Raw genomic sequence first — 12,594 nt, forward strand, 5'->3', positions numbered from 1 at the left:
AATATGCCCTTTCACTTCCCCTTCCGAGGGGATACCCATACGGCAGTTTTCAACAACATCCAGGTTTGACTGAAGTAACGACAAGTGGTTGGGTACCTATGTTACCCCATCAACCAAGAGTTGTATATTCCATGCAACAGTGTGTACCTATGTCTAGTATCCCGACGACGCCAGCCATTGTAACCGTGTCGCAAGTTCAATCGATGCCTGTTGTATGTCAACCCCAAGTTGTAATGCAACAGCCCATTGACCCTGCAACACAACCACAATCGCCAACTGCCGGGACGACACAGATACAAACGAGAACCATAACCCCGCATCTTGGTCCGTCGGTTAGTGTCGCACAGCAAAACATGGCTTCACAACCATGGATGGTGCAATACCAACAACCTCAGTTTCAACAGGTGTACCAGGGATCTGAGCAATAGATATTTGCGAATAGTGGGCAACCCTATATTCAGAACGGGTTAAATCAACCACTTTACAGTGGCCAAGCCCACCAGCCCTGTCAGTCATATCAACATCAGTTGCATTATGCCGGTATGCAAAGGCCTACGGCTCAGGCGATTCCATCGTATCCTGGGTACGCCTCGCCAAACCTGAATCAGCAGTTGCCATTTGTGGCGACCCTAGAATTACCAGATTTACATCGATTAACGAACGATCCAATCGCCTATGCCCACCAGGCCAATGATTCCTCACAAACTTCCTTCGGACATTCCTAAATTCAATGGAAATCCTGGCGAAGACCCGTCGAATCATGTGATGACATTCCATCTGTGGTGTTCGTCGAATACCTTGAATGATGATTCGATAAGGCTTCACCTTTTCCAGAGGACATTGACTGGTCCGGCGGCTAAATGGTATATTGAATTACCTAGAGCCTCTTTCGACAATTTTAGTTCCCTAGCCACGACTTTCTTAACACACTTTCAATTACCTATAAGGTACGAAACTGGAACAGAGATCTTGACCAATTTCAAGCAGACAACGGCCACACATATATCAAATCATATACATGAGTGGCGTCGTCGTCGCAGAATGGTAAAGACCTATGTTCCAGATCAGCTATTGGCTGAGTGGTTTATAAAGTCGCTTCTTCCTGCTATAAAAGAAGATGTGGCCAAGGGAGGCGTCGTAACAGAGGAGCAGGTTATTGCTCGTGCTCAATATTTGGACTTAGTATATACTCAGTCGGGCACGCTCTATGATAAGATACCTGACGCACCCAGACCGGAATTTTCAATCCCTCTTCCTACCGGATCAAATAGTGACTCTCATGCCGGTGACTGCGTGATTGGAACTGCAAACGCTAAGTCGACAAGGGATTCAAATAAGAAAGCCCGTAAGACTTCGAATCAAAAAGCAAATCAAGAGATTCTTGCTTCAGAGGTAAATGCTGTATCTACAGATAAAGGCAAAAACTCCAATCAATCAGGAAGCAAGAAGAATCAAAACAAAGGGAGGAAGGATAAACAAGGTGGATCATCCCCTAAGAAAAATTCTTCAAACTCTCCCGGGAAAGGGAAACCACCTTCTAGGTGTCAGATATGTGAAGAGGATCATTGGACAAAAGATTGTCCATATAAAGCCGAGTTTAAAAGATTCTTAAAGAATTCACAAACCTCGGCTGTATTGACTGATCCATTTCCCAATCCAAGTCAAAATCTGGTTGATAGTGGAGATACTTCCCGGTGCCAGGTACTAATGGTGTCGACCTCTGAACAGCAAAATGATGCTTTGATTTCGACAAAGTGCAAAAACTGCGGGAATCCGCAGTCGTCGAACAGTAAAGGAAATGATCAACCAAGCAGTTCGACGACAACTTCGACAAAAGTTGTGCCACCATTTACTACGGGAAGCATTCCTATGATCCAGGGAAGGAATCACTCTCTCCAAAATATCGGAGTCATTTTCCTAAAAGACCCTACTTTAATGGGTACTTCCGCATTGCCGCCTTCAAATAATCTGGCGGAAATGACTACAATGGAATATGAGACCTTCTGTTTCTAGCAGATCTGAAAGACCGAGGATAGTTCCTATCTTGTGTCAACCTCATTAAAAAATGAAACAAATCCCCGAGGTAAACCTTCATTCCAACCAACAAAGTTGGATGCAATGAAGATTGGGGGGCATGCACCTCGATTTGCATTATTATGCTGGGGGCATGCAAACTTTTCATCGAGCAGTTTTAGCACATAGTTCATGCTCGTTAAAAAATAAACGCAAGATCCGAGCAGTTTTAGCACATAGTTCATGCTCGTTAAAAAATAAACATAAGTTATGAGCAGGCTTTCCTTTAGAGTTCAAGCTCATTCAGAAAAAATGAACCGGTAAATAACCTTTTGAGATCGTAAATTCATCAGCCATAAAAGCCTTGGTCATGTTTGTGTACCGTCACCTCCACTGTTCATTTGGCCGATCATTCACCTCCATTTGTGTGTTTACCTCTTTTGAGAAACAGCTGCGAAGAGTGATTTCACCTAGCCATCCTTGTGACACTGCCGTGATTGGAAAATTCCAACCTGTACCTGGAATCTGCTGCTATCCCTGTTTATCACTCGTTCCTCAAAAGACGAGTCTTCTTTGAGCTCTTTTCACTGACTCGTAAAAAATGAAAAGTTTGCCGAGTTTTGGCCTTCCAGCTCGTTAAACGACCGGAAGAGCTATCCCTCCTCTAGATTTTAATCTTTTTTGGACCTGAGGGATTATTGCACAAAAAGATCGAGCGCTTGTTTTGTTCGGCTCGTTAAAGTAATCGAAAATTCATCCCTTCTGTATTGTTTTATACTTTTTCGGACTTAAGGGATTAGCTGACGAAAAAGGAATCATGGAGTTAACTTTCTGTCCTTTTTCAGACTCTCTAAAAATGAAAAGGACCGAGTTTTCCTTGTCGTTAGACTCGTTAAAATGATTAAATAGCGACAAACTTGTCTTTAGACGAGAACGAGTTTCCCTATCGCTAGGCTCGTTAAAACATAGCAATGGGCTTGCCCGAAGGGCAGGTTATAGAACAAGCATATGTTATCCTCCTCAAGCTTGACAAAAATAAAGAGGTACTGGTCAGAAATGACTGGGGAAAAATTGGGAGAACATCAAAGTTTAATGGTAGCAAGTCACTCTTGAACATGACACTTTTCCTCCGTACCACATCGGGTTGGGTTGTTTCATTCACCGGTCTCATCACCATGTTCCTCGCCAAACCATCCACATTTGGGGTAATGCTACCGATCCATCGCATCAGTGTCGTTATATGTTCAAGAGAGGTCATTCTGAAAGTGTCAACCGTGTCCCATCCACTACCATACATTATCCTTCATCCATTCATGATCGCCACCCTGAATCATATATCACAGTTTGTTTTCATCTCCACTAAAATCATTAGCTCCGTTCCGTGTCATTGATGTGGGATTCATTAAGGCCCTCCTTTGACGGATCGCTTCTTGTCGACTTCAGCTCATTATCCAAGAAGTTGATCTAGGAACACCCCCATCAGTACTTTGAAGCTTGCATGCCTCAATGGCAAGTTTCTCACTTCCGGCGACAGGTATACATCAATGACCTTCGACCAGGAGATTTTGCGTGGCGTTCGACGCCAAGTCCTTTATTCACGCCACGTGAATTGTACTGCAGTACCTTGAGGGTCATTATCATTATCGGTGATTCCTCTCGCGCTTGTTAACGGTTTTCATTATTGGCCGGTAATCAAGCGATGTCTTTCCATGTTCGACTTCAGCGCAATTCTCACATGGATCGACTTGTACTTAGAGTAAAGATCGAACGAGTTTGAAGACCCCGGATCTAGTTTCATCCATCCGGGCTGCGATATATATTTAGGAAATATAAAAGCATTTGTCATGTACATCATTGCGGCAGATGATCATCCTATTCAAAGGATGATAATTTCAGCAGAAAATTATCAGTCTACCATCAGACGATCGTCTGTTATATGTACCAAAATGTATTTATAAAGCTGAGCATGGGAATGCCTGCCTCAGCTAGATCATGAAAGCAGAATGAAAAATAATGTATTGTATTGTATTGTATTACAGGGCGCCTCCTCAGCACTGGAATGAACTTCGGACCCTCTAGATAAAGCATTTCACCCGATAAACGGCCTCATACTTTAGGGGGCAACTGTTATAGACATTTTTGTGCCTCGCAGCACGGAGCATGAAATGTCGATAATTACAGGGATCCTCAGTCCCTAAACATGTTGTTCTTACCCCTAGAAGAACAAGGTCAGCAAACCACAGCACTTCCCATCAGTTCTCCACCTGAAAACACTCAGAAACAGGCTATTTTTGGATCATGTCAGCTGCTCCACTGAGCATCTGCGCTGTATTGCAACTGCTCCTCCTTGTACCTACGCTGGAAGTCAAATCTAATGAAGGCTACCTGCGCTGGGCGAGATTGGCCAAGTGGCACAGTCATTCTGCAAGGTGTCAATTGCCCAGGAAGCTTCCAAACTGACACTTGGTTCAAGAGATTCGCCCTGTGATGAGTAAGAGGTACTTGATCTCCATGTGTAAGCAAGGATCTCCAAGTGGACTCAAGAACTGAAGATTAACTGAAGAGGGAGAGGACACAAGGCAGCTTTATGTCAGTCTCAAGCTGACTCATCCTCTCTTCTTCTATCCTATATATAGAGCTCTTCTATGAGGTCTAAAGAGGCTGGAATTTTGTGCAAAGTAAGGAAGTGCTGTTGGTTTATAGTTAGAGCTATTGGGTGATTGCTTTTATAGAGGTGAAGAGGAGGTTTCTTGCTGCTGGGGAGGTGCTGCTGGATTGGAGCCATTGATGGTTGTAACCTTCTCAGAACCCTTTTACTTCTATCAATAAAGCTTTGAATGTTCTCCTATATACTTGTATTGCATTGATGTATTGTATTTACTTGTATATCTGATTCACTCTAATCCATGCATCAGTTATGAGTACATGTTTCTTGTAGTTTTCCTTCTTTTGCGTGTGCAGGATCTTTGTGTAGCTGGGCTGGCAAAGGGAGCAAGGAGCTGGGAACAAGAGACAAAGAGAGAGGATAGGATCGACAAAAGCGAAAGACACCGGTTGGTCAATCTTTTCTTCCTTCTCTGTACTTTCATAAAGGAAAATATCAAAGCTTTACTTTCAGTTGTTGCTAAGGACTGTCACCCTTAGAGTAGGGATAGGGTCATCCGAGTCGGATACTTTTCCCCACAACAATGCCATGATCCAATTAATGACATTTGACTTTAGACCAGTCTTTGCTAATAAGCATCTGATGAAACCCCAATCCAAGCAGTCATATGCTCTTTGCAAGTCAATCTTCAATATAGCCGCCTCAGATCTGTTGGAGAACATGGAGAACAAGCTTTCCTGTGTGATTGCGACAACGTCAATTATATTTCTGCCCTTTAAGAAAGCATGCTGATCTTTTGTCAATGACTCGGCCAAAGATGCTTTCATCTGTTCTGCAATGATTTTTGATATAACTTTGAATGAAATATTGCATAAAGAGATCGGCCGGAAATCTTTGAAGGAGTCTGCATCCAATTTCTTTGGTATCAGGGCTATCTGCGTAGAAGAAGTAATATGATGGATGCTGCCCGAAATTCTTGTGGCTTCGACCATTCTCAGAAGATCTGTTTTCATGATGTAAAAAAAGTGTAAGATGAATTCTACATTCCAACCATCAGGCCCTAGGCATTTGTCCTTTCTAAAGGCCTTCATGACTTCTAAGAGTTCCTCCTCAAATATGGGATGAAACAACATATCATTTTTTGTATCGTCAAACATTTGGGGGGCCAGATCAATACCCCACAGGATATCCTAAAACTGCTATTTTCACTTATTTTGTACTGATCTTTGAAATATCTCACTGCCTCATTTGAAATATCATGTTGTGAATAGAGGAAACCGCCCTGACCATCGCGAATTTTCCAGATAGCGTTCCTCTCTCCTTGCATTTGCGAACCTGTGAAAGAACTTGGTGTTCTTGTCACCTTCCATGAGCCATGTCGCCCTACTCTTCAGCCTCCATGAGGCCTCCTCCTCCTTTAGAATTTTTTGTTTTCTCCTTTCGAGTTCATTTATACGACATTTCAAATTGAAGGGAAGAGAATTAGCATTCAAATGAATAGAAATATCAGACAGCTCCTTTTGAATTTCTTTGAGAGCCATTCTGTCCGCCTGACATTTTCTGGTTTGCCATGCCTTAACCACTTTTCTCATAGAGGTCATTTTGTCCCTGAAAGTCAGAAAAGGAGGATCCAAATTGTTTGAGGATAGATCCTTCCAGGCCTTTGTTACTTCTATATTGAAAGCCGGGTCTTCTAAGAAGGTTCTGTTGAACTTGAAAGGGTACCCCTGCCTGTAACCTTTTTCCCTCCAGCTGAGACAAATTGGCCTGTGGTCAGAGATGAAAGCACTTTCAATAGTCGAAAGAGGCATGCCCATTTTATCTATAATGCTGGCATGGACAATAAAGCGATCAATTCTTTTGGCAATATAGGCTTCTTCGATTCGTCCGTTGCTCCACGTAGGCATCATATTGGACGGAACGACATCAACAAGATTCTTATGAAGGAATTCATATTTGATTTTGTCTGAGAGCGGATCTCTCTTCCTACATCTCCCCCAGCATTCTTCCGAGCTTAGAGTAATATTAAGATCACCTGCAATCACTAATGAATCGATGTCAAAAATTTCTGAGTCAAAAAACTTTCCCCAGAAAATAGACCTATTTTTATAAGGGGCGTAAATATTCAGGATATTGATGGGGTTAGAAAATCCTCTGATATCCGCCGATATGAGAATTCCAGCAAAGCATTTGTAGGCTTTTGCATTGATCCAAGAAGGATCCCACATAACCGCCAAACCTCCCGAGAGACCCTCAGCGTCCGAGGCCGCCATGTGCCACAGAGGAAGCATTTTCCTAAAATAGGAGATGGCCGCTTGTTTACTATGCATTGTTTCTTGAATAAGAATGATTTTCGGCCTTACAGAGAGAAAGAGATCTTTAAGTGCCAAAAATTTGAGATCTGCTCCCAGACCTCGGATATTCATAGATAAGATGAAATTCATTTTTTTTTTTGGGGGAGGGGGGCATCCGCGCTTGCTCTAAGAGGCTGATTCTCCGACACTTCAAGAATGGGAATGTCCACCAGGGATAGGGTCCTAATATCTCTGTCCACGTCATAAGCATGTCCGCAGAAATGTCTACTTCCTCCATTTTTCTTCTTCCTGACAGTGATATTTTTAGCGGAATTTGGACTTATAAAAGGAGGAGACAGATTCGGAGGCTTGTGAATGGTTAAGGGCTCCAATTCAAGGGATTTCTTGCTCAGGAGAAAATCAATATCACTATCATATAAGTTTGCAGGAGATGAGGATGGAGAATTTTGAGGCGTAGCAGAGACCATAGGTTCTTTACCCTTGACAGAGGGGAGGAGGCTTTTTTCAGGAGTAGGTGAAGATGAAGAGATAACAATGGTCTGTGTCCCCACCTTGAAATTTTTTGGTTTGGGTATCGGGAGGGGGGAGGGAATTGCATTTTCTTCGAGAGGGACCAGGGGAGAGGGACAGATGAAGGATTGCACCTCTTTCCCGGTGCTATAGTCTTCAAAAGAAAAAGATTCCAGCTTTGAAGGTCCCGATCTGGAATCAAGGCATAATGAGCGTGCCTGAGAAAAGAGATGGGGAGATGTAATAGATCCATTGACAATGTTCTTACCGTTCTGTGCATTCTCCAGATCCGTCGGAGTCCAACTAGTTGGCGAAGTCTGCTGAGCATCAGACAGGGGCCGAGGGGAGTTCGCCCGGAATTTGTCATGGGCCTCTCTTTTTTTTTAATATGTGGATGGCGGGGGCAGTTGTTTATTAGATGTCCAGTCCTGTGACAGGCGGAGCATCTAAAAGGAATACCCCAAAAGTCAAGCCTTTGATTTATTTTTAGATTACGCCAGACGATCTATATATGATCTGGAAAGCCATCCCTGTAAGCCTTCTCAATAAGTATCCATGCAATGCGTTTGTCTCTCTGCCCCAAAACCCATGGGTCGACGTAGACAAATCTGCCAATAGAGTTTCCTATCTCCATTAAAGTCTCCCTGGACTAGAGTTCCAGTGGGATATTTGGGAGCTTTACCCAAATTAAGTTATTTGTTGGAGTGTTATTCAAGGGGTTGTATCCTATATACCATCTGTGGAGAACAAGGAAGCTTTTTCCATATACCCACGGAAGCTTCTGGATAGCTTCAACATCGTCCGCACTTAGAAACTGAAAACTATACCACTCCCTCATGAGATTTGATACTATGGGAAAATAGCCTATCAACGGTTTCCACTGCGCTTCCAACCACTTCCTCATTGCGGCATCCTCCATTTCTGGGAAGTGCCACTTACCCACCAAAGTGAACTTCTGGAGCTTTTCTATTCTATCAGACAGATGGACACTGTCCAATTTAAGTGCATCAGGCGGAGGAATGGTTCTGACGGGCTTTCGTGCTTTGTTGTATCGATTTGGCTCGTTTATGAAAACACCTTGAGACCAGGCCCTATCCTTGTCAGCATCCTGATTTGCTGGCTGGATAACCACGTCCTCCAAAGTAGCCTACCAGCTACCTGTTTTCGTGGCCTCCTCCTAGTCCTTCTCAGCTTGTATGGCGGCACGTACCATGGCCTCCGTGGCCGATACGTCAGACTCAGCTTCCATACGTCACTACCACTGTCTTTTAAATAAGTACCGTAGAAATATAAACCTAAGGAGATTGCAATACAGACTGAGAGCTACAAAACTTTAATGAGAGTTTGAACGGCTTTTGAGCAAAAAGTCCAGGTCAATAAATCCTCTGGTAAGGGAAGAGGCTCTTTTGACAGGAAAAACAGACATTCTGTGGCTACGAATGAGAATGATTTAATGGCCCAGATATAGAAAATCCTCTTTCTAGGTGTAACCACGAGGAGAATTAAATGCCAAATCGGGGAGTAGTACTAACAAAAATCCGAGAGTCAGACTAAAGATCAGAGCATATAACCTGGGTAGAATGTGGCTAGAGGTATGATATAACATGTCTGACAGAGGGCTCATCGATAAAGAGAGGCGCGGTAAACGATAGGACCAACTGTCCAATATCATTTACTAGAATGAATAGCATCTAAAATAGCCCTTGGGCAGAGGAAACCAGGAGAAAGGAAAACTGGATTCAGTTGGTCGAAATCTAGTATTCCAAGCCTGGAATCGGAGGGAGAGAGGGGTCTGTTACCAGCCCAGGAATCAAATAGATGGAGGCAAGTGAACACGATATGGGAGATTAAGAATGAATTTGGCAAATATGTTTTTTCCCAGGAGGATATATCCCGAGAAGTGGTCAATTTTTTCAAAAAAGCATACAACAAAGAAATTGGTAGTGATATAGCAGACATCCTATGGGGAATAGAGTTGTACTCTTATATGTTTGATGAAGATCAAAATGCCGCACTTTTCTCTGAGGTATCAGAGGACGAATTATTAACAACGATGAAATCATTTCAGCAAGACAAATGTCCGAGGCCGGATGGTTGGTCAATCAACTTTTTTATCCACTTCTTTGATTTGTTTAAGAATGACATCCTAAATTTGGTCAAGGAATCAAGATTAAGTGGTAATATCAGTTAGCGCATTACCTCCACCTACATTGCCATGATCCCTAAAAAGATGCTCTCTACATCTTTCTCAGATTATCGCCTGATTTCTTTATGTAATGTCTTGTATAAGACTATATCTAATATCATAGCAATGAGGATGAGAAATGTTCTGTCTTTGCATTTGTCTCCTGAACAACACGGTTTTCTCAAAGACAAGAACATTTTAGAAGAGGTTGCTCTCACTCAGGAATCCCTACACTCTATACACCTCAGGAATATGGAAGCTGCAATATTAAAAATTGATCTAAAAAGGGCGTATGACAGTGTTGATTGGGGGTTCATCCAATGTCTCCTTGCAAGAATTGGAATAGACAACAGATGCTCGAGATGGATCGTGGCATGTGTGGAAGAGGTTAACTGTGCTGTTTTGATCAATGGAATACCTTCGTGTTTTTTTAAAGCTGCCAGGGGACTTAGGCAAGGATGTTCCTTGTCTCCTCTGCTTTTCATACTTGTAATGGATTCTCTCAGCCTCCACATCAAGAGGGCGATTCAACAAAATCTCTGTCGGCCCCTTCCTTTATGCAGAGGGATATCCATATCCCATAATTTTTTTGTCGATGACATTCTCATCATTGCTCTGCTATGTAGAACAACCTGGATTTGCCTTCATAAGATCTTGGGAAGATTTCAACGCACCACCGATATGAATGTTAATGATGGGAAATCTTCCTTTTATGTTCAAGACATAAACGAGAATCTAATCACATTCCTATCTCAGTTATTCAACATCAATGTTATCCCTCTACAGAACAGATTCAAATACTTGGGATTCAATCTGAAAGCTATTGGGTATCGGGTGGCGGACTAGTCATGGATTTCAGACCTATTTTATAAGAAAATCGCTGCATGGGAGCACACATACCTATCAAAAGGCGGCCGCTTAATTCTGACTCAAACAGTTCTTGTCCAAACTATGGTTTACTGGGTGCACCTGTTCTATATTCCATCTGCAATTATAAAAAATATAAACAGGATGATTGCCAGCTTCATATGGGGATGTAAAAAGGACCAATTCAAATATCATCTTTCAAATCTATCTGCATTGTCTTGGCCTAAACATATGGGAGGATGGGGCATTTTAGATTTATCAAAATTTAGGACGACACTCTTATGCAAGTCTATGTGGAAAGCAATCATGGGGAACTCATTATGGAGCTCGGCCATGCGTGCCAAATACATGAATAGTAGGGACATGACATTCTGGATCAGGGCTAATCATATTGGGACCCCTCTTGGCTCAGCTATTTGGAGAGGTTTCAGGAAACTGGAACCATTCTTCAGGAAAAATCTCATTTGGAAACTACAGACAGGTGCAAAAATAATGATCGGACAAGATGTCCTAGCTGGAGGTGCCAGAAAAATTCAATTATCCCCATGTTTGCTGAAGGCGCTCCACAGCCGAGGAATCTTCTTTTGGGCTAGTGTTATTAATCAATGGGAGGGAGCCATCCCCATTTGGAAATCAGCGAAAGATCTACAGCTCCCGGATGACTTGGAGAATCAATGGAATGATGTTTTAATATTGCTGCGTGCCCATGGCATATATCGTTCTGCCAATTATGATTTTCTTATATGGAAAGGACTGGGCGGATCCTCAGCGGTCCAGGTAAAGCTTATATATCAACAACTCCTATCCTCGGAGGCAGATAATACTGGAGAAGTTTTCCCCCCTGCTTTCTGGAAAACAGGATGCCCTACGAAGATTGTAATTTTTGCATGGCTAGTGTTCCATAATAAGAACCTCTCGTGGGAAATTTTGCAAAAAATAAACTGGCATGGGCCTACAATCTGCCTCCTCTGTAAGAACAACTCTGAAAACAATGTTCATCTTTTTCTCACATGCTCTGAGACGCGGCCTATCTGGGATAACTTAGCAGCACACTTTGGTTTCCCCCGCGACTCCTGCTCCTCTATTCCTGAAGCTTTTAAGAGATGGAGCACCATGCACAAAAGATGGAGGCCTGTTCCTTTATTGACCAATTGGGCCATATGGAAATGGAGAAATGGCAGGCTCTTTGATGCAAAAGCGGAACCCAACACTTCTATGGTTACATCTATCATATCTCTATATAACGCCCTGGACATGTCCGGACAAATCAGGAATTGTAAAAGGATAAACAGTATAGCTAATGACAGCAGGCACGGGAGCGATAGAAGTCAACTGGCAACACTGTGCATGGTTCCTCCATGTGCTTTCTTTGATGGTGCTGCTCAACAAGGGAGGAGCGCATGCGGTGTTTTCATTAAGACAACAGAAGAACAGTCCTATGAAATCCATTGGAATGCTAGACCGGGTTCCAACAAGAGAGCAGAGGCAGTGGCATTAGCAAGGCTTCTTTCCTTTTGCACTTTCCTTGACATTCCGAAGTTAAATATCTTTGGAGACTCAAAGTTAATAATCGATCATGTTTTGTCAAAGCATAGCATAGAAAACATTCATCTTACTGGATGGTTGGATATAATTGCAGCTTTATGGAACAACAAGAAGAGCTATGCTATTTCTCACACTGCCAGATCTAATAACAGGGAGGCTGATGCATTATCCAAAAAGGGCCTAACCTCTCCTCAAGGCGTAAGGAGGATGTAGATTAATTCGGCAAACAACTGCTTCCAAATCCAGGAATTTCATCTTCCAGACCTATAACTCTCTTCCATGTTTTTGTTTTTTATGTTTTGTCTTTACTTATGCTAGGTCTATACATTGGCACAATACATAGCAAGATCTATTCCACCACTCTAGCCATTGCCGTATGAATAAAGGTGTTATTTCGTGCAACAGTCAATGGAGCGCCATACGCATAAACATCACCCAGCCTCTGCAAATGTATATATCAAATGTTCAGCGTTTTTGTACCAGAAAATCCCAATCCATCAAGAAATTATGAATCAGCTGCTTGTACCATGGCTGTGTTGTTCTAGAAATATTCT

At 42.6% G+C, this 12,594-nt stretch overlaps 2 protein-coding genes across 2 annotated transcripts; one reads left to right on the top strand and one right to left on the bottom strand.

The window, feature by feature from the left end:
* Positions 1-5,874: 5,874 nt before the first annotated feature.
* On the bottom strand, positions 5,875-6,891 carry LOC149155806 (uncharacterized). The gene has a single exon (XM_089444530.1). It carries the CDS (start codon positions 6,889-6,891, stop codon positions 5,875-5,877), a length of 1,017 nt encoding a protein of 338 aa, XP_089300656.1.
* A 3,910-nt stretch (positions 6,892-10,801) lies between these two features.
* Positions 10,802-12,253, top strand: LOC149155807 (uncharacterized). Its single transcript, XM_089444531.1, has one exon. The coding sequence runs from the start codon at positions 10,802-10,804 to the stop codon at positions 12,251-12,253; it is 1,452 nt and encodes a 483-aa protein (XP_089300657.1).
* Positions 12,254-12,594: the final 341 nt, after the last annotated feature.

Source organism: Pinus tabuliformis, chromosome 9 (genome assembly GCF_031772625.1).
Source record: "Pinus tabuliformis cultivar Carrire ecotype Pingquan chromosome 9, CPIR1, whole genome shotgun sequence".
Taxonomy (NCBI): domain Eukaryota; kingdom Viridiplantae; phylum Streptophyta; class Pinopsida; order Pinales; family Pinaceae; genus Pinus; species Pinus tabuliformis.

What these genes read in the sequence shown, in the direction of transcription:
- LOC149155806 (XM_089444530.1), bottom strand. Translation starts at nt 6,891, where the DNA reads ATGGCGGCCTCGGACGCTGAGGGTCTCTCGGGAGGTTTGGCGGTTATG.
- LOC149155807 (XM_089444531.1), top strand. Translation starts at nt 10,802, where the DNA reads ATGGGGAACTCATTATGGAGCTCGGCCATGCGTGCCAAATACATGAAT.